The sequence below is a fragment of the Anomaloglossus baeobatrachus genome, unplaced genomic scaffold (assembly GCF_048569485.1).
Source record: "Anomaloglossus baeobatrachus isolate aAnoBae1 unplaced genomic scaffold, aAnoBae1.hap1 Scaffold_111, whole genome shotgun sequence".
Classification (NCBI taxonomy): Eukaryota; Metazoa; Chordata; class Amphibia; order Anura; family Aromobatidae; genus Anomaloglossus; species Anomaloglossus baeobatrachus.
This window is the reverse complement of record NW_027441881.1, coordinates 44,928-65,869: the sequence shown is the minus strand read 5'-3', so window position 1 is coordinate 65,869 and position 20,942 is coordinate 44,928. Positions and strand designations below refer to the sequence as shown.

The 20,942-nt window shown below is 47.1% G+C and overlaps 1 protein-coding gene across 1 annotated transcript in view; it reads left to right on the top strand.

The window, feature by feature from the left end:
- The first annotated feature begins 6,146 nt into the window (after positions 1–6,146).
- Positions 6,147–20,942, top strand: part of LOC142260475 (E3 ubiquitin/ISG15 ligase TRIM25-like) — a 28,690-nt gene continuing 13,894 nt past the window's right edge. Inside the window, exon 1 of the mRNA XM_075331949.1 lies at positions 6,147–6,856. Coding sequence (XP_075188064.1) covers positions 6,159–6,856 — 698 coding nt within the window. The 5' untranslated portion in view covers positions 6,147–6,158. The remainder of the gene's footprint in view (positions 6,857–20,942) is intronic.

Below are 20,942 nucleotides of genomic sequence, written 5' to 3'. Positions count from 1 at the left end.
GAGATTCACTCTGTGCAGCACTGGTGTTTAGTGTAAAAGCCGAGATAAGATTGCATACCAGCTTCTCTTGATACTCCTGCATACATGCGTCCCTTTCTATGACAGGACTTATTTTGCCAAATTTTGTCTTGTAACGGAGATCTAAGACTGTGGCAACCCAGTAGTCAGCATTAATTCGAATTAGGACAATCCGAGGGTCATGTTGTAGGTAGTGCAGCAAGAAGGAGCTTATGTGTCTTGCGCATCCATGAGGACCAAGTCCTTGCTGTGTTGGTGGTGGCGAGGTGAGAATCATGCCTCCTTCCTCTGCCCTTTCCCCCCAACCTCGCACAACAGAAATCTGAGCAAGCTCTCCCTCATCTGCTGAGTCTTCCATGCCCATCGCCAGTTCGTCCTCCATTTCTTCCTGGGCTCCTGCACCTTCCTCAACAGTTTGGCTGCTACTATCCGCCCTTGTTAATCCCTCTCCCCCACCGTCCCATGCCTGCCGCCTTGGTACTGCTGACCGTCTGGACCTTGTAGATCTTGTTATCCCTTCCGCATATGACTCCTCCTGTACTTCCTCCCCTTCCTCTTGTCCCACTACCTGACTATGAATACTGTTTAGAGTGTGGTCCAGCATGTAGATGACCGGAATTGTCATGCTGATAATGGTAACATCAGCGCTAAACATCTTCGTCGACATTTGTAAACTGTGAAGAAGGGTGCATAGGTCCTTGATCTGAGACCACTCCATCAGCGTGATCTGCCCCACCTCTGGATCTCGTTAGCCCAGGCTATACGTCATAACGTATTGTAGCAGGGCTCGCCGGTGCTGCCACAGACGCTGCAACATATGCAGATTCAAATTCCTGCGTGCCGGCACATCGCATTTCAGGCGGTGAACAGGCCGACCGAAAGACTTCTGGAGCGATGCAAGTTGTTCAGCTACGGGGTGTGAATGGTGGAAGTGAGCACATTGTGAGCGTGCCCTCTACAGAAGGCCATGTATGCTGGGATAGTGGTTTAAAAATTGCTGGACAACCAGGTTCAACACGTGAGCCATACAAGGCACATGTGTCACATTGTCACGGCGAAGGGCCGCACCCAGGTTTGCATCATTGTCGCACACGCCCTTCCCTGGCTGCGGGTTGAGTGGAGACAACCATTGATGAAACTCTGTCTCCAGAGCTAACCATCCACAACTCCTCAGCGGTGTGACTCACATTTACCATACATTTCAAAGTAAAGATTTGACCGCCTGATGGAGTTGAGCTCTGCTGCCAGCATAGTAAGGAGGTGTGCGGGATTCCTTGTGCACAGTTACAACGCAGGTGGCCTTATCAGACAGGTTTTGAGTGGAAGTTGAGGACCTAGATGAGGTTGAGGAGGCAGAAGCAGTGGAGGAATTTCTACATACAGAGGAAGGATTGACACACAACTCGTGGGGACGGCAAGACTTGTACAGCAGATCCTTCTCCATCTCTCACCATAGTTACCCAGTGCCCAGTCAGCGACATGTAACGCCCCCTGTCCATGCTTACTGGTCCAAGTATCTGTGGTGAAATGCACCCTGTCACACACAGAGTTTCTTAAGGTAGCAGTGATGTTGTGTGCGACATGCTGGTGTAGCACAGGCACACTTTTCTTGGAAAAGGAGTGGCGACTGGGCATCTGCTCTTGGGGCACTGCGATGGGCATAAGGTCTAGAAAATCCTCTGTGTCAAAAGGATGGAAAGGCAGCATTTCTGTAGCCAACAGCTTTCAGATGCTGAAAGTCAACCTCTTAGGGGTACTTTACAGCTAGCGATGTCGAGCGCGATAGCACCTGCCCTCGACGCACGTGCGATATTGTGTGATAGCTGCCGTAGCGAACATTATCACTACGGCAGCTTCACACGCACTTACCTGGTCGGCGGCATCGCTGTGACTGCCGAACAATCCCTCCTTCAAGGGGGAGGTGCGTTTGGTGTCACCGCGACGTCACGAAGCGGCCGGCCAATAAAAGCGGAGGGGCGGAGATGAGCGGGACATAACATCCCGCCCACCTCCTTCCTTCCGCATTGCCGGTGGACGCAGGTAAGGAGATGTTTGTCGTTCCTGCGGTGTCACACATAGCAATGTGTGTTGCCGCAGGAACGACAAATAACATCGTACATGCAGCAGTAACGACATTATGGAATGGAGCGACGTGTCACCGATCAACGATTTTTGGCGTTTTTGTGACCGGTGATCGTCGCTCCTAGGCTTTACATGCTGTGATGTCAGTAACGGCGCCGGATGTGCGGCACTAACGACGTGACCCAAATGATACATCGTTACCGATGTCGCAACGTGTAAAGCCCGCCTTAGGCATGTCATGCCCCTCTAAAATCATGTAAAACACAGCAAGGAGACTCCAACCACAGTCTCCCTATTTTCCAAAAATTGGGCCACACACACCACTTCACTGGCATCACTTGTCCCCCAGTTGCAAACTTTGCATGTTGATTTGCATGAAGCACTATCAAAAATCCACCAGCCTTTTGTCTCCCCAGGATGACACAGGGGTAGAAAAGTCCTCTCTGATCCATGACTTCTTCATCTTGGTTCATTTTTTTAATAAATGGGGACTCCAACCACAGTCTCCCTCTTTTCCAACAATTGGACCACACACACCACTTCACTGGCATCAGTTGTCCCCCAGTTGCAAACTTCACATGCTGATTTGTATGAAGCACTATCAAAAATCCACCAGCCTTTCGTCTCCCCAGGATGACACAGGGGTAGAAAAGTCCTTGCAGATCCATGATTTGTTCATCTTGATGAACGTTAGTCTGTCCACATTGTCACTGGACAGACGCGTGCGCTTATCTGTCAGCACACACCCAGCAGCACTGAATACACGTTTCAAGAGAACGCTGGCTGCGGGACATGACAAGATCCCCAAGGCGTAAGTAGCGAGCTCAGGCAATTTATCCAGATTGGAAGGCCAAAATGAGCAAGGCTCAAGTTGCACAGTAATGGCATCGATGTTCACTTGCAGATACTCCTATATCTGTGTCTCCTCTTTTAACTCGTCCAGCTCTTTTTTTTTCGCATGAGTATATGTCCTTGTCACTTTTCCATGTATTTGTGGTGTCTTGTGAGTTGTTTGTCACCTTTTGGACACCTTAGAAGGTGTTTTCTATGCGTTTGTATGTGTTTGCCTGCCATTGTTTCCAATTGGGTTCAAATGGGTTCCTCGAATCGAACCGAACTCGAACGCTAGGGGGGTGGCTCATCTCTAGTGATGTACCTAAAAAAATGGTTTTGTAACTTTTGTTGGAAAAATGAGAAATTGCTGAACTCTGAACCCTTGTAACTTCTTTTAAAAAAAAAATTGTTTCCAAAATTGTATTGGTGTAAAGTAGACATGTGGGAAATGTTATTTAGTAACTCTTTTATGTGACATACCTCTCGGATTTAGGTCATGTGTGCACATTGCGTTCAATTCCGCAGCGTGTAAGAGTATGCACACATTCCTGGAGAATTCATGTGTTCTGGATGCTTTCTCTGCCATAGTCAGAGTGGGAAAAGCATCCAGAACGCACATTTTTCACTGTGCGGTCCCACTTGGCTCTGCAGCATCCCCATAGACTTGCAGCAGAGCCGAGTGGGACCGCACTGTCAAAAAAGCATGGCTGGCTGCGAGACAGTGCCGCGCGATCAGAATGAACGCGGATGAACTTCACCCGACTTCATTGTGATCACGTGGCTCTGTGTGCTGCAGCGTGATTTGTGGTCACACAAGAAGGACTCACCTGTGATCTCAAATCCCCTGAGTGACTGCAGTGAGCCGCGCTATCAGCTGTGCTTTCACTCAGGGTAAGGCGGCGTCACACGGTACGCTATATCGTGCGATATGTCGTCGGTGTCACGGAATTCGTGACGCACATCCGACATCGTTAGATTTGTCGTACCATGTGACACCTCCGAACAACTGTTAACGAGCAAAAATACTCACCTTATCGTTGCTCGTTGACACGTCGTTCATTTTCTAAATCTCGTTCCTCCTTCTGCGCGCCGGTTGTTCGTCGTTCCCGTGGCAGCACTCATCGCTCCGTGTGACACCTTGGGACCGACGAACACAGCTTACATGCGTCCCGCCGGCAATGAGGAAGGAAGGAGGTGGGCGGGATGTTACACCCCTCCGCTTCAATTGGCCGGCCGCCGTGTGACGTCGCTGTGATGCCGAACGTCCATCCCACTTCAGGAAAACGATGTTCGCCGTCCACAGCGACGTTGCTAGGCAGGTAAGTACATGAGACGGGGGATTAACGACTTTGTGCGCCACGGGCAATGAATTACCTGTGACGCACAAACGATGGGGGCGCGGGTGCGATCGCACGACATATCGTCCCGTGTAACGCCGCCTTAACTCGCGGCCACAGTTGCAGTCCTCCACCTGAGAGTGGTGGCTGCGAGTAACCTCAGTGAGCACAGCTGATTGCGCAACTCACTTCAGTTGCTGCATGGAGCTCACAGGAGCAGCGGTGTTCTACTGCCGCTCCTGTCAGCTTCCGATGTAGAAGAGCTGAAAGCGTCGTGGGACCTTGCGTGGATTACGTCGGACCTGGAGTTGTTTTTGACGGGTTAATAAAGTGGTGAAAGAGGGTGTTTTTTTGTCTTTCATTCCAAATAAAGGATTTTTTGGATGTGTGTTTATTTTCTTTAACTTACAGGTTAATCATGGAAGGTATCTCGGGGAGAGGCCTGCCATGATTAACCTAGGACTTAGTGGCAGCTATGGGCTGCTGCCATTAACTCCTTATTACCCCGTTTGTCACCGCACCAGGGCAATTCGGGATGAGCCGGGTAAAATCCCGGGACTGTCGCATCTAATGCGGCAATTCCGGGGCGGCTGCTGGATGATATTGTTAGGTTGGTGGGCTCCCCATAACGTGGAGTTCCCCATCCTGAGAATACCAGCCTTCAGCCGTGTGGTTTTACCCTGACTGGTATCAAAATTGGGGGGGACCGCACGTCGGTTTTTTTTCAATTAGTTTTTTTTTTTTACTGCTCGATATAGACACGCCCACCGGCGGCTGTGATTGGTTGCAGTGAGACAGTTGTCACTCAGCGTGGGGGCGTGTCTGACTGCAACCAATCATAGGCGCCGGTGGGCGGAGGAAGCAGGGAATACGAGATTAATGAGCGGCCGGCATTTTCAAAAGAGGAGAAGCCGCCACAGTGTGAACGCCGTGCAGCACCGCGCCGGTGATCGTGGATCGGTGAGTATGAGAGAGGGGGTGGGAGGGAGAGACCGACATGGACAGAGAGACAGATAGAGACATAGAGAGAGACGACCGACAGAACGACCGACAGAGAGAGACCTAAAGACCTGCGCTTATTATGTCAAAAACACATGCAGATCGCTTGTAAAAAGCAAGTGAAATGCATTCTTTCTTGAAAAATATGCATTTTGACATTTCACATTTACTTCAATGTTATTAAAACACTGCCAAAATGGCAAAAACAATTGACATGTTGCTTCTTCAAACGCAGAGTTTTTGACAAATTTTAAGCAACTAAAACGCTGCGTTTGTAAAAGCATCGTGCACACAAAAAAGCTCTATTTTCCAAAGACTTTCACTGGAAATCAAAACGCAAGCAGTTTTGCATTAAAACGCTGCAGCTCAAAACGCTGCTGAAACGCAGGAAAAAATGCAAAGTGCGCACATAGCCTTATGGGTATAAAATGTCAAAGTTCGAAAATTGCAAACTTCTGATATTTTTACAAAAAAATGCTAAAAAATACCAGCGTAAGTTTACAGCTATCATGAAGTACAATATGTCATGAAAAAACATTGTCAGAATCACCGGGATCCGTTGAACCGTTCCAGAGTTAGAACCTGTCAAAGTGACACTGGCCAAAATTGTAAAAAATGGCCCGGTCATTAAGGTGTTTTCAGGCCCGGGGGGGGGAAGGGGTTATTTTTTTCCTTCTGTCAGCCGCCAAAATTTAAAATGCTTCCTTGAAAAAAAAAAAGCCCTAGTACGGCTGTATCAATAGAAAAATAGAAAACTTTGGCTTTTAGAATGCAGAGATTTTGAGAGAAATGCTGCAGCTTTAAGGGGTTAAGTGAATGGGTGTAACTACAGTTTTCTTGTTCCGGATCATCCACTTTCAGTTTCATTTCTTCCTTCTTCCGTCAGCCATGGCGTCTGCTATTCTGAGAGACGAGCTGCTCTGCTCCATCTGTTTATCTATTTTTAAGGATCCTGTAATGCTGAGATGTGGACACAACTTCTGCCGGGTCTGTATTGATCGTGTGCTGGATACACAGGACGGGTCTGGAGTTTATTCCTGTCCTGAATGCAGAGAAGAGTTTCAGGAGCGGCCGGCGCTGATGAGGAACATAAATCTTCATAATGTCGCAGAACGATTCCTGGTTACTCAGCAAGAACAAGAGGAGATCACCGGGATCTGCTGCACTTACTGTGTGGACTCTCCTGTACCTGCTGTTAGATCCTGTCTACACTGTGAGGCTTCTCTGTGTGAGAAACACCTGAGGGCTCACAGCAAATCACCAGAACACGTCTTATCTGATCCCAGCACTTCTCTGGAGAAAAGGAAATGTTCTGTCCATAAGAAGATCCTGGAATATTACTGCACTGAGGACGCGGCTTGTATCTGTGTGTCCTGCAGTGTGATTGGGAAACATAATGGACATAAAATGGAGTCTCTGGATGAGGCCTCAGAGAAGAAGAAGAAGAAACTGAGAAATGTTCTCCAGAAACTGATCACAAAGAGAGAGGAGACAGAGGAAAGAGTCCGGAGTCTGGAGGAGCAGAGGAGCAAAGCTCAAGAAAATGCAGCTGGAGAAGCCGAGAGAGTCACTGCCCTGTGTACAGACATCAGGAGACCAACCCCGAGTTAGCCCCCCCTTATTAAGAATTTGGGTAAAAAATGATTCCATTCGTTAGATCTTTGTTAGATCCGGTTTGATCAACCAAAACTAACGTTAGATCTCCTCTACAAAATTAGATATTTACGATCTTTTTCAGGGGGGGCTAACCCGTAGCTAGCCCCCCCTCTTTTGAAATTGTCCGTTTTTTGGATGGATTCTGATAGATATTCGTTAGATCCGGTTTGATCAGCAAAAATTAACGTTAGATCTCCTTTCGTTCCCGAGATATTGGGGGTGTCAGGTGGGGGGTTAGCTACGGGTTAGCCCCCCCTCTTTTGAAATTGGCCGTTTTTTGGATGGATTCTGATAGATATTCGTTAGATCCGGTTTGATCAGCAAAAATTAACGTTAGATCTCCTTTCGTTCCCGAGATATTGGGGGTGTCAGGTGGGGGGTTAGCTACGGGTTAGCCCCCCCTCTTTTGAAATTGGCCGTTTTTTGGATGGATTCTGATAGATATTTGTTAGATCCGGTTTGATCAGCAAAAATTAACGTTAGATCTCCTTTCGTTCCCGAGATATTGGGGGTGTCAGGTGGGGGGTTAGCTACGGGTTAGCCCCCCCTCTTTTGAAATTGGCCGTTTTTTGGATGGATTCTGATAGATATTCGTTAGATCCGGTTTGATCAGCAAAAATTAACGTTAGATCTCCTTTCGTTCCCGAGATATTGGGGGTGTCAGGTGGGGGGTTAGCTACGGGTTAGCCCCCCCTCTTTTGAAATTGGCCGTTTTTTGGATGGATTCTGATAGATATTCGTTAGATCCGGTTTGATCAGCAAAAATTAACGTTAGATCTCCTTTCGTTCCCGAGATATTGGGGGTGTCAGGTGGGGGGTTAGCTACGGGTTAGCCCCCCCTCTTTTGAAATTGGCCGTTTTTTGGATGGATTCTGATAGATATTCGTTAGATCCGGTTTGATCAGCAAAAATTAACGTTAGATCTCCTTTCGTTCCCGAGATATTGGGGGTGTCAGGTGGGGGGGTTAGCTACGGGTTAGCCCCCCTCTTTTGAAATTGGCCGTTTTTTGGATGGATTCTGATAGATATTCGTTAGATCCGGTTTGATCAGCAAAAATTAACGTTAGATCTCCTTTCGTTCCCGAGATATTGGGGGTGTCAGGTGGGGGGTTAGCTACGGGTTAGCCCCCCCTCTTTTGAAATTGGCCGTTTTTTGGATGGATTCTGATAGATATTCGTTAGATCCGGTTTGATCAGCAAAAATTAACGTTAGATCTCCTTTCGTTCCCGAGATATTTACGCTCTTTTTCTGGGGGGTCTAACCCGTAGCTGTCTGAATGCAAAATACTACAGAGACAAGTAGAGGCTGGGAAAAATCATTGTGGCGGTCTGGACTAGAAATAGGAAGAGCAAATGACCCCAGTAACAGCAAACGTTGCATGTGACCATTGGATGGATATAAGGCCTCTTTCACATGATCTTATTTTTGTCGTGTAATACGCATGTGTATTTCACGATGAAATATACCCATTGAAACCGATGGGTTTATTCTCATATGCGTTAAATGCGTGAAAAACAAATACGGCATGTTCTATTTTGTAGCATATTTCGTAGCCCAATTAATACAAATCACTAGGCTGCGTGAAATACGACGGTAAATACGCAGTGACATCGCTGCATTTTTAATGCGCGCAATACACATATGATCATGTGAAAGAGGACTAAAGGTAACATAATCACTACTGTGGTCTGCAGAGCGGCGTGTAGCTAGTTTCTGCTTATCTATGGTCACTGTATAGGGGTAATATTGGTCTTTGCATGCAGTTTATTCAGTCACAGTATGGCAGTATTATTTGATTACGATGTTAGTGTAACTCTGATCAGAGTGGGGGAAAGTAGGAAATCTTCGGTGACTTCCCACATTTTTTTCCCTGAACTTGACCCCTGGTAGTACCTGTTCTGTAATCCAATGTGAGCATGTGATGTATGGTGCTGAAGGGGTTTCCCTGGGATTTCCCCAGGCTGCAGAACGCTGGTGGGGTGATGTCACCCTGCCAGCGGGAAAGCTCAGGGAATCCTTACAGCACCACAACAGAGGGATGCCGGTGAGCAGTGCTCCCCTGCACATCGTCCTCCCGCTTCGCTGCAGCAGCACGGGTACTCATGGCCTCCCTTGCTGTCGGCTACCTGTGGGTCTTGTACTGCAGGGTTTGTCTGTGGTTCCCTGGCATTTCCCCGGCATAGGACACTGGAGGGGAGACCCCGCCAGCAGGAGACACCAAGGAACCCCTGCACTACCACATTCAGAGTTTAATTCTGGTTCAGACAAAACAGGTGTCATATTTAAGCAGTGTGAACTTAGCCTAAAGGCCACGTCACACGAAGCAACATCGCTAGCAACATCGCTAGCAACCTCGCTGCTTAGGCACAACTTGCTAGCGATGTTGCTGTGTGTGACATCCAACAACAACCTGGCCCCTGCTGTGAGGTCGTTGGTTGTTGCTGAATGTCCTGGACCATTTTTTAGTTGCTGCTCTCCCGCTGTGAAGCGCTCATCACTGTGTGTGACAGCAACAACTGAATGTGCAGTGAGCAGGAGCCGGCTTCTGCGGACGCTGGTAACCATGGTAAACATTGGGTAACCAAGAAGCACTTCCCTTGGTTACCTGATATTTACCTTCGTTACCAGCATCCGCAGCTCTCACACTGTCAGTGCCGGCTCCTGCTCCCTGCACACGTAGCTGGAGTACACATCAAGTAATTAACCCGATGTGTACTGTGGCTAGGTGTGCAGGGAGCCAGCGCTAAGCGGTGTGCGCTGGTAACCAAGGTAAATATCGGCTTAGTTACCAAGCGCAGCATCGCTTCCACGTCGCTGCTGGCTGGGGGCTGTTCACTTGCTGGTGAGATCTGCCTGTATGGCAGCTCACCAGCAACCCATGTAGCGATGCTCCAGCGATCCCTGCCAGGTCAGGTTGCTGGTGGGATCGCTGAAGCGTCGCTTAGGTCTGACTGTGTGACATCTCACCAGCAACCTCCTAGCAACTTACCAGCGATCCCTATCAGGTTGTATCGTTGTTGGGATTGCTGGTAAGTTGTTTAGGGGTGCTTCACACAGAGCGAGATCGCTACTGAGATCGCTGCTGAGTCACGGTTTTTGTGACCTCATTAGCGATCTCGCTGTGTGTGACACTGAGCAGCTATCTGGCCCCTGCTGTGAGAGCGCGGCTCGTTACACACAGTGCTGGTTCGTTTTTTTATTGTTGCTCTCCCGCTGATAAGCGCACATCGCTGTGTGTGACAGCGAGAGAGCAACAATCCTGAATGTGCAGGGAGCAGGAGCCGGCGTCTGACAGCCTGCGGTAAGCTGTAACCAAGGTAAACATCGGGTAACCAAGGTGGTTACCCGATATATTAACTTCGTTACCAGCCTCCGCAGCTCTCACACTGCCGGTGCCGGCTCCTGCTCCCTGCACACACTAAGCTAAGGCTACTTTCACACATCCGGTTTGAGCCCTGCGGCTCAATACGGCTGTGAAAACTATGCAATGGATGCGGCGAAAACACCGCATCCTTTGCATAAGTTTTTACATGCGGCCCGTCCGTTTTTTTCCGGTTGCGGCATGCTACTGAGCATGCGCAGTGGAAAAAAAACGCATGCGGCGACCGGATGCGTTTTTTTTCCGCATCGTGCTGCATCCGGCCTCCATAGGTATGCATTGAAAAATGCGCCGCAGCGGCCGGATGCGACGCAGTGTTTTTTGCCGGAGCAAAAAACGTTGCAGGGAACGTTCGATCCGGCCGCGGCATCGGCTAAATCTGCCGCATGTGGCCAAAACCGGACCGAACGCAAGCCCCTGCGGCACAATACGGCACTAATGTAAGTCTATGCAAAAAAAAACGCAACCGGCGTTACAAAAGCCGGTTGCGGTTTTTCTGCAGAACGCCGTATTGTGCCGCAGAGCAAAAATCCGGATGTGTGAAAGCAGCCTAAGCGGTGTGCGCTGGTAACTAAGGTAAACATCGGGTAACCATACCCGATGTTTACCTTAGTTACCAGTGTCTGCAGCTTCCAGACGCCGGCTCCGTGCAAGCGCAGCGTCGCTTGCACATCGCTGCTGGCTGGGGGCTGGTCACTGGTCGCTGGTGAGATCTGCCTGCTTTTCCAGCAAAGTCTATGGGAATTTTGGTTTCTTGTCCGCACTATGCAGTTCAAACTGCAGCCTTTTTGTTGCAGAACTTTGGTCAAAAACTCAGCTTTGCAGTGCAAAACCCAAATGGCAAAAACAATTCACATGTCAGTTGTTTTTGCCATTTGGGTTTTGAATTGCAAAGCTGAGTTTTTGACCAAAGTTCTGCAACAAAAAGGCTGCAGTTTGAACTGCATAGTGCGGACAAGAAACCCAAATTCCCATAGACTTTGCTTGAAAAGCAGAACACATCCATTTTGGCATTAAACGCTGCAGTTGAAAAAGCAGCAAAAAAGCAGGTAAAAAGCAAAGTGTGGACATAGCATTAGCTCCTTTTACATGTGCATGTAGTTTTATCAACACAATGTATCAACTTTTGAGTGATTTTGATCCCACCCTCTGTCTGACCCTGTGTGTGACCTTTTCTTTGGATGTTCATTTTCACTTCAGTCATAAGAGCAGGCAGAGAAACACATTCTGGTACAAGTGTGTTCACTAAGGCTACTTTCACACATCCGGCTTGAGCCCTGCGGCTCAATCCGGCTGTGGAAGCTATGCAACGGATGCGGTGAAAACACCGCATCCTTTGCATAAGTTTTTCCCATGCGGCCCGCCCGGTTTTTGCCGCTTGCGGCATGCTACTGAGCATGCGCAGTGGCAAAAACCGCATGAGGCGGCCGGATGCGGTATTTGCCGCATCGCGCCGCATCCGGCCGCCATAGGCATGCATTGAGAGATGCGCCGCATCGGCCGAATGCGGCGCGATGCGGTTTTTTTTTGCCGCACGAAAAAACGTGCCAGGCAACGTTCCATCCGGCCGCCGCATCGGCTAAATCTGCCGCATGCGGCAAAAAACGGATGGAACGCAAGGCCATGCGGCACAATGCGGCACTAATTAAAGTCTATGCAGGAAAATCGCAACCGGCAGCAAAAAAAAACGGTTGCGATTTTCCTGCAAAGTGCCGGATTGTGCCGCAGAAGAAAAACCGGAGGTGTGAAAGTACCCTAAATGTGAAGGTAGGTATTGATTTCCTATGTATGGCATATTTCTATGCAGGAAGGTCTGATCTACTGTGTGTAATTGTCCTATCTTTATCTGTGCATGAGTGTGTGTATGGATCTGCTGATCAATGTATGCAGATATGGATGGCAGCAGGAGAATGGATGTAGAGAGCTCACTACGTTCGGGTGTCCGTCTGCAGAAACGTAAATGTGCAAAAAATGGCACAAAACAGAGCACACGGTAACGCAGTGCGCTCCATAACAGTGAATGGCAATGTCGAGCGCATGCGTCCGGAGCACGCTTTGCAAAGTGGGGGAGGGGCGGTCCAGATGGATGCCCCGACGGGACCTGTGGACATAGGGAAAAACGCAATCTGAAAGGAGCCTTAGGAAATTAAATCCCACCTAAGGGCTCGAACACACGAGCGTATGTGTTCTTCCAGCGTACTCACCCGGCGAGTACGCTGGATGAACACAGACGCTCATGCCAGGCGTTTTGCTGGCGCCGTTTCTGAGCCTCCTGGCACTTTGATTCACAGCGCTGGGCGAACTCAGAAATCAGCTGCATGCAACTGATAATTCTCGTCGGCGCCTAGTTGGGCGCCGACGAGAATTAAAGTGGGCGTCACACATAGCGACGCGACCGCAGCATCGCAGGCGATGCCGCGGCCACGCGCATCGGCCCGCCGACGGCTGCGAGGTGTCACACACTGACACCTTGCAAGCCGATGGTGAGAAGATGGAGGCGGACCGGTCGCGTGTGACGTCACGTGATGGGGGCGGAGACTCCTGGGAGCTTCCGCTCCATAGGAATAGCTCAGAGGAGTCTCTGCTGCCGTCGCATCGCCACGTCACACGTGGCGATGCGGCGGTTTGCCCCACTCGCAAGGTTTGGGAACTTCAGAAACCTTGCGACGGTCGGCGTCGGGATGTCACACGCGGCGATTGCTGTGCAATATCGCCGCTATGACCAAATAGCGGCGATATTGAACACGATATCGCCGTGTATGACACCCGCTTAAATTCGTCCGTGTGTGCTGCCCCATAGGGCAGCATTGCAGGCGAATTTAGAACGAATTTTGATGTACGAATTCGCCCGTCAAAACTCGTTTGTGTGTTCTAGCCCTTAAGCACATAAGTGCACAATAGGAAAATGTGCCAAGTGGCGTTGGGGAACAGATGTCACGCCGCACTGCCACACATACGTTACGGTCATGCTGTGGCCAGCCAACCAAAACACTGAGATGTCCATGGTGTATTGGCGAGGATCACTTTCCATGTTACATGCAGTAATGTTTATTTGAAACTAGACATATAGGTTGTAATATCTGATTAGTGACAAGAAAAAAACATAGTAGCTTATCCATTCTAATGTTTACCTATTTTTGTTTTTAGATGCCACGAAAACCCTCTATTGATAGTCAGACATTAAAAAAAACATTAAAATCTTATCCTGGCATTTTCAATGCTAATGGACAGTTAAAGGGAACCTGTCAGCAGAAATGTCCCCTAAAACCTAACAGATTCCCCCTCTGCAGCTCCTGGGCTGCATTCTATAAAGGTCCCTGTTATGATTGTGCCCACTTTCTGACCGAAAAAAAGTGTTTATAAAGTTGTACCTTTTTGGCTTCTGATTCTGTAAATCTGTCACGGGGGCGGGCTGCCTGATGGCCGTTATTCTGCCCCCTGGTCCTGTATGCCGCCCCCATCGCTGATTTCAATACTTCTGGACGCCGCCCACTGCTCCAGCCATCCCCGCGCATGCCCAGTGCCCATCTCTCGTGGATGAGCACTGTGCCCAGCGTCACCGCTGGTGACGTGCACGCAGGGTTAAGATTATGGGCGGTGCTGTGATGTTTATTCCTAAGCAACCGCCCATAATCGCGGGACCGCGCTTTCCCCCTCGGCCTGCTTCGTTCTGCGCAAGCGCGCTGCTGCTGACCCCCACATCACCTCCTTCCCATCTTGCCCCGAGGCAGGAAATAGATGGGAAGAGCGCGGAAGCAGGAAGCACGAAGCAGGCCGAGGGGGAATGCGCGGTCCCGCGATTATGGGCGGTTGCTTAGGAATAAACATCACAGCACCGCCCATAATCTTAACCCTGCGTGCACGTCACCAGCGGTGACGCTGGGCACAGTGCTCATCCACGAGAGATGGGCACTGGGCATGCGCGGGGATGGCTGGAGCAGTGGGCGGCGTCCAGAAGTATTGAAATCAGCAATGGGGGCGGCATACAGGACCAGGGGGCAGAATAACGGCCATCAGGCAGCCCGCCCCCGTGACAGATTTACAGAATCAGAAGCCAAAAAGGTACAACTTTATAAACTCTTTTTTTTTGTCAGAAAGGGGGCACAATAATAACAGGGACCTTTCTAGAATGCAGCCCAGGAGCTGCAGAGGGGGAATCTTTTAGGTTTTAGGGGACATTTCTGCTGACAGGTTCCCTTTAAAGTCAGCCTCTGATCCTATCTGGAGGGAAGTATGTTCTCACCCAGCCTTGCAGAAATATAGCTCCTTGATGGAAGAATCAGAAACTTCCAAGGCTATATTTAAACCCAAACAGATACATGACTATGTATTTCAAAATAGGTATGATTTGCAGATGTACTTACGTATGGAACATAACATCTTGCCTCAATCAAAAGATACAGAAATGAATGAGTTGTGGCCTGAAGCACATCTGATGAAAACTCTCCAGAGGAACACTCTTCAGAGGGTGGCTTTGTGCGCACACAGGGACAAGAACCAACACTTCTATGGCATGTATTAATCCCTTATAACCAATACTTAGAGATCAAGCCCAAAACTGTGTTCTATAATGAGGGTGACAGCAAAAAGAGGCGCATGGTGCTCAAAAAACATGCATGGACTTCTATTATCACAGAGGTTCTTTATAAACAGCATGGACTCCCATGTGCCTTCTCCTTTAGGAGGAACAAAGTTTGTGTGGGTGAAAACAAAGCAAGAAAGTTCTTAACTGCAGATGGGCATTGCACAGAGTGCAAAGCAGCAGTGCATATTTATGCAGAAGAGGAACCTGATCTGGGAAACCCTTTAATTCTTCATGTTCGAGCACCTGACACAAGACCCATACCACATTCCAAAAAAAATCAGTTGAGAGGTGAGAAGAGAAGGAAACTTGGAGAAGAAATGTTAAAAACTTTACCCTACAATTGGAGACGAGAAACAATTGATTCCGAAATAGCATTTGGAGAAAAGGAACCACCAACCATACCATCACTAAGAATTTGTCAAGATGCTAGGCAAGAAGCTATGGATAGGATGTTTGGTACACCAAAGTTGAAAGATCCAGTTTTATCACTGTCTCAGATGAAGAGTACTCATAAGTATGCAGGAGATATCCATACTATCTCATATGATGGTTTTTTTGTTCATTATTGGTCAAAGGAAGAAATATATATTTTTTTTTTTTCAAAAACTTTTTATTGATTTTCCAATTTTTTATAAACATAACAAGATATTCAAGGTTACACAAGGAAAAACATTTGTCTGACAATATGTGACATAATAGGGTGCAATGCCCCAACTTGATATTTTAAACTGTTTATCTGATTGATATGGTCTCTATTAAACCAAGGCAAAAGTACTAAGAAATAACAGACGCGATACAAGTCAATTAGAATCGTTAAGCCCCTAAGCCAACCCCGAATACTTCCAAATTTTCTGGCACGTCTTGTTGCTACCTTAGCGTCTCGTCTCCCTTTCCTCCGGAACCCACACCTCCGTGATTTTCAATTTACCCAGTTTGTCCTGGCTATCATTCAGAAGGTACCATTCCGATTGTATAAAAGATGTCATCAGATTATTTCTTTCTCCCTGAGTAAATTGACTTTCAATGAAATTTCTCCATTTCCCAAAGAACTTGGGTGTCAACCTATCTTTGTCCCTTTCCGCTTCCACTTTCTCCAGCCTCAATAAATTATGTAGTTCACCGATGACCTCTTTTATGGATGGTCCCTCCCTTTGTATCCAATGCTTTAATATGGACCGTTTGACTATCATGGCTATGTCATGTACTATTGTATATTTCTTCTTTCCCGGCATGTCCGATCCCCCTCTTACTCCTCCCTCAAAGGAATGGAAAATCCACACCATTAGCTCTAGATTTCCAGAGATTCCCCATGTTGCCTGGACAAATAATCTAACTTGATTCCAGAACCTGTGAATTTCCATACACTCCCATAGTCCATGTAGCATATCTGTTTTTTCTCTTTGACATTTAGGACACCGCATATCTCTTCCCGGAATGTTGAAGCCCATAATAGCCCTGTGTAAAATTCTAAATTGGGTGTCTCTCCATCTCTCATTGGTAACATGTTTCCGCATCTGTACCCATCCCTTCAATATATCCCCTACAACTTCCTGCCCTTTCAATTGTTTCCCCCACGCTGTTAGAGTACGGCTATCCTCCCCAGATATAAGCATTCCCCGAAATGTTCGGTAAATTTTGGAAACATTTACACTTGCTACATCACTTTCCATAAGCTCATCAATCAAACTCTTATTCAATTCCTTTCCAAGCTCCCCCAAATCTACAAATACTCCATGCTTCAGTTGTTCATACTGGATGATATGTGAGCTATTAAGTTCATACTTGTCAAGCACTTCCCGTCCTGTCAGCCACCTTCTCTCCTCCACATTCATGACATCCTTCATTCTCTCGACGCCCTTCTCTTTCCATCTAGTAAATAGCTTATTTTCCCGTCCCATGGGAAAGTTCGGAGATGCCCAGGGATTTAAGTACTTAGATACTTTCCATGACAGTCCCAATTTCTTTCTTACCAGTTTCCATGTTAGCATAGTGTCTCGGAATAAGATTGAGTTCCTTATATGCCCATCCGCCCTGGACAATGGGGAGTGTAAAATGGACGCCAAATCCCACGGTGATGCATACTTGGCTTCCATGCCATAGTCTGAGTGCCTGCTCGTTCCTCTCAACCAATCAAACACATGTCTCATTATACACACCAGGTTATAACCCCGAACATCCGGGAAACTAAGACCTCCTTCCTCCGTTGACTTCATCAATGTTCGTAACTTTATTCTAGGTTTCCTTCCCCGCCATATAAAATCCGCATACGCTGAGTTGAGCCTATTTACATCCCTCATTTTTAGCAATATCGGGATCGTCTGGAATGGGTACAACAGTCTAGGAAAGCTCATCATTTTTATCAGGTGGCACCTTGCCAGTAGTGGTAGAGGCAGACCCTTCCATCCCTTTAGTTGTGCTATAATTTTCCTAATTAGTGGGCCATAATTCATCTCGTAAATTGATTCCACCGTTCTTCCTATATGAATTCCCAGATATTTAAGTGATGTCTGTGCTATAGGAATGCCACATATACAACCATCTCTTACATTCCCCCCTTTTAGGAACAGGATCTCACACTTTTTTTTATTCAATTTGAATCCTGAGACTAATCCAAATTTTTCAATTAGGGCTAGAGTCTGTGGCAGATCCACGTTAGGGTCCCCCATATATAGTATGACATCATCGGCAAAAAGTGCTGTCTTTATTTCAGTTCCCCTTACCTTAATCCCTTTAAAACTATTCGGGCCCTGCAGTATTCTTGACAATGGTTCAATGGCCAAGTCGAATAAAAGGGGAGATAGCGGGCAGCCTTGTCTTGTTCCCTTCATCAAAGGGAACACGTCTGATAAAAAACCTGGAGTGTGTACCCTAGCTCCCGAGTTAGCGTAAAGATTCCTAATGTAAAGCCTCATTTTGCCTACAATCCCTGTGGCCTCTAGTACTTTGTCCAGCCAGCTCCAATTTACATTGTCAAACGCTTTTTCTGCGTCGAGTGTAACTAGAGCGGGTCTTGCCCCCCTCTCTGTCTGTTCCAATCTCACCGCATCCACCACTAGTATTGTCTTCCGGATATTAGTGACAGCGTTTCTCCCTTTAATAAACCCTACCTGATGCTCTGTAATGATCCTTGGAAGAATCATGGCCAATCTATTAGCCATAATCTTAGATATTATTTTTAAATCCTGGTTTATAAGTGATATGGGTCTATAACTAGAGGGATCATCCAGGTCTTTAGTTCCCTTAGGGAGTAATTTGATATATGCTACGTTTGAATTTTTAGGAATTTCCTCTCCTTCCAAAAATGCATTAAATACCGCAGTTAAATCTGGCGAGATCAGATCCCTCATAGCCTTATAAAACTCGCTGTTAAAACCGTCGGGGCCTGGTGCCTTGTTGGTGTTAAGCTCCCCGATTGTTCTAGTCACCTCCTCAACTGTGATATCTGCATTTAGGTCACTCAGATCTTCCTCTGTTACGCTAGGCAAGTGCGCTTGTCTTAACCACTCTGCCTCGTCAGTCATGTCGTTGTTTCCTGGCCCATATAATTTTCTATAAAAATGTCCCAGCAATTTATTAATTTCCTTAGGATCTGTGGTCACCTCCCCCCCCTTTCTTTTTAGTTTGGAAATCACTGTCATTTTCCTGCTACCCCTTGCCAAATTTGCCAGCATCCTCCCCGCCTTGTTGCCAAATCTATGTAGCTCTGCTTCCCTGTGCGACCAAAATAATTGTTCCTTTTTTTTTGCCCATTCGTCAAACCCCCTTTTTGCCTCCAACCATCTGTCTTTCGTCGTGGGAGATCTATTAGCCAAAAACTTTGTGTATGCTACCCGCACTGCTTCACTCTGGGCATTATAATTCTCATTGGTTTTCCTTTTGATCATGGCTGCATATCCAATCAGGCGACCCCTCAAGACCGCTTTTGCCGTTTCCCAGTATAGCACTGGGTTCCCTTTGTGTTCCTTGTTTTCCTCTGTGAATTCTCCCCACCACTCTCGTAATACCCTGTGGAAATTATCTTGTCTGAGAAGAAACGATGGAAATCTCCATATGATATCTGTACCTCTCTTGAACTGCTCTCTGATACCCAATCTCAACGGACTATGATCAGATATCACCATGTTTTCTATCACACATTCTTGTGCCCCATAAACTAGGCCTTGAGAAATCCAAAATTGATCAATACGCGACCAGCTATCATGAGGATGCGAGAAGTGTGTATATTCTCTATCATGCGGGTGAGCTAATCTCCAGATGTCCTTCAAACCCACGTCTTCTAATGTCACATCCCTATGGTCCGGCCTTCTGTCCACATCCTCTGTCCTCTCCTTCCCCCTCCTCCTGTCTTCAGCTGAGTCTGGAACTGTGTTAAAATCACCTCCTACTATGATGTTGGTCTCCCCATCTGCTAGTATGTTGGCCTTTATGCCATCATGAAATATGCTCTGTTGGGAGTTTGGACCGTAAACATTGTAGATACTTAATTTACCCGCTGGACTAATGATTGTTAAATGTTGCCACCGTCCCTGATCGTCTGCCTCGTGTGTCACTACTTCATGGCTGAGCTGTTTATGTATTAGAATCATTGTCCCCGCTTTCCTACCTTGTGCCTCTGCCCCATATACAGTACCCACCCAGTATTTCTTCATGCGAAAAAAGTCCTCCTTCCTCAAATGCGTTTCCTGTAATAATGCAATATCTGTTTTTAGTCTTTTCAGATGTCTTAGTATCATTGCTCGTTTGTTAGGAGATCTCAAGCCTTTCACATTCCATGTAGTTATTTGTACCATATTTGCCTTTGTATTTTGCTCTTACTACTTCCTCCCCTGTGGGCCCTGAACTCACAAGAGACGAGACAATTATTACCAGGTATAGAAGTTGCCCCCCAGGCTTGATATATCTTTTCCCCACCTTGTAGGTATAACAAATATAACAATAAACAATTAACTGTAGAACACGTTTTCCCTTCTGGGAAATTTTTGGCTCTTTTCGCCATGCTGATGACTTCCCCTTTTCCTAGCCAAACTGTCGAGCTCCCTAGTCACCCCCCTTAGAGTATAGTTCTAGCCCCGGATTCACATGAGTCACATGAACGAGCCTTAAATAATGTCAAAAATAGTACAGTATGACAAAAACTCTATAAGGACTTCAAGTCCAACTTAGCTCTATTTTCTGGTGGTCCTCCCAGCACTCAGAGCAGACAGATCCACTTCATTTACGCCTGGAAGTCGTTCCTGGACAAAGGCGAGTGAAAGTAAGAATGAAAGTGAATCTGGAAGTGGAACTGAAAGTAAGCGTGAGACTGAATATGCGAAAGAAAAAGAGTGAGACAGAGCGCGTGAGGTACTGAAAGTGAGCGTGAGACTGAAAATGAAACTGAGTATGAGAGTGAGTGTGAAACTGGAAGTAAGCATGAAACTGAAAATGAGACTGAATATGTGAGGGAGGGAAAAAAAAAAAAAAAAAAAGTGTGGGACTTAGGGTGAGTGTGAAAGTGTGAGACTGAACGTTAGGAGTAAGACTGAAAGTGGAACTGATAGCAAGCGTGAAAGCAAAACTGGACATGAGAGAGTGAAATCAAGAGAGCAAGAGAGTGCGAGAACAGGACCAGCAATATCTAGTTCAGTTCAGTTGTCATGGACCATTTCCAACAGTTAGTCTCTGTGTTCCGAGCGAGGATTATTTTGTTGTTTTGGGCTCAATCTCCTTTCCTCTCTACTCTCCACCCGCGATTGCTCCTCAAAGCTTCTCGAGTCTTTCCCTGGGCCTCTTGGAGATCCTCCTCTGCTGGTCCCTTCTCCATTGTTTCCTCTTTTTTGTCCATCAGCCTGATTCTTATCCTGTTCTGCCATGAGAGTACGCTCTGCTTCTTTAAAGTCTTTGTAATATGCAAACGAGCCATTACTATTTCTGACTTTCAGTGTGGCAGGGTATAGCAGTTGGCACTTGACTTTTTTGTTATACAGGAATGAACATACTTTGCTGAATTCTTTTCTCTTTCTGGAGACTTCTGCTGAATAATCGCCGAAAATTAGCAGTCTGTTGCCTTGG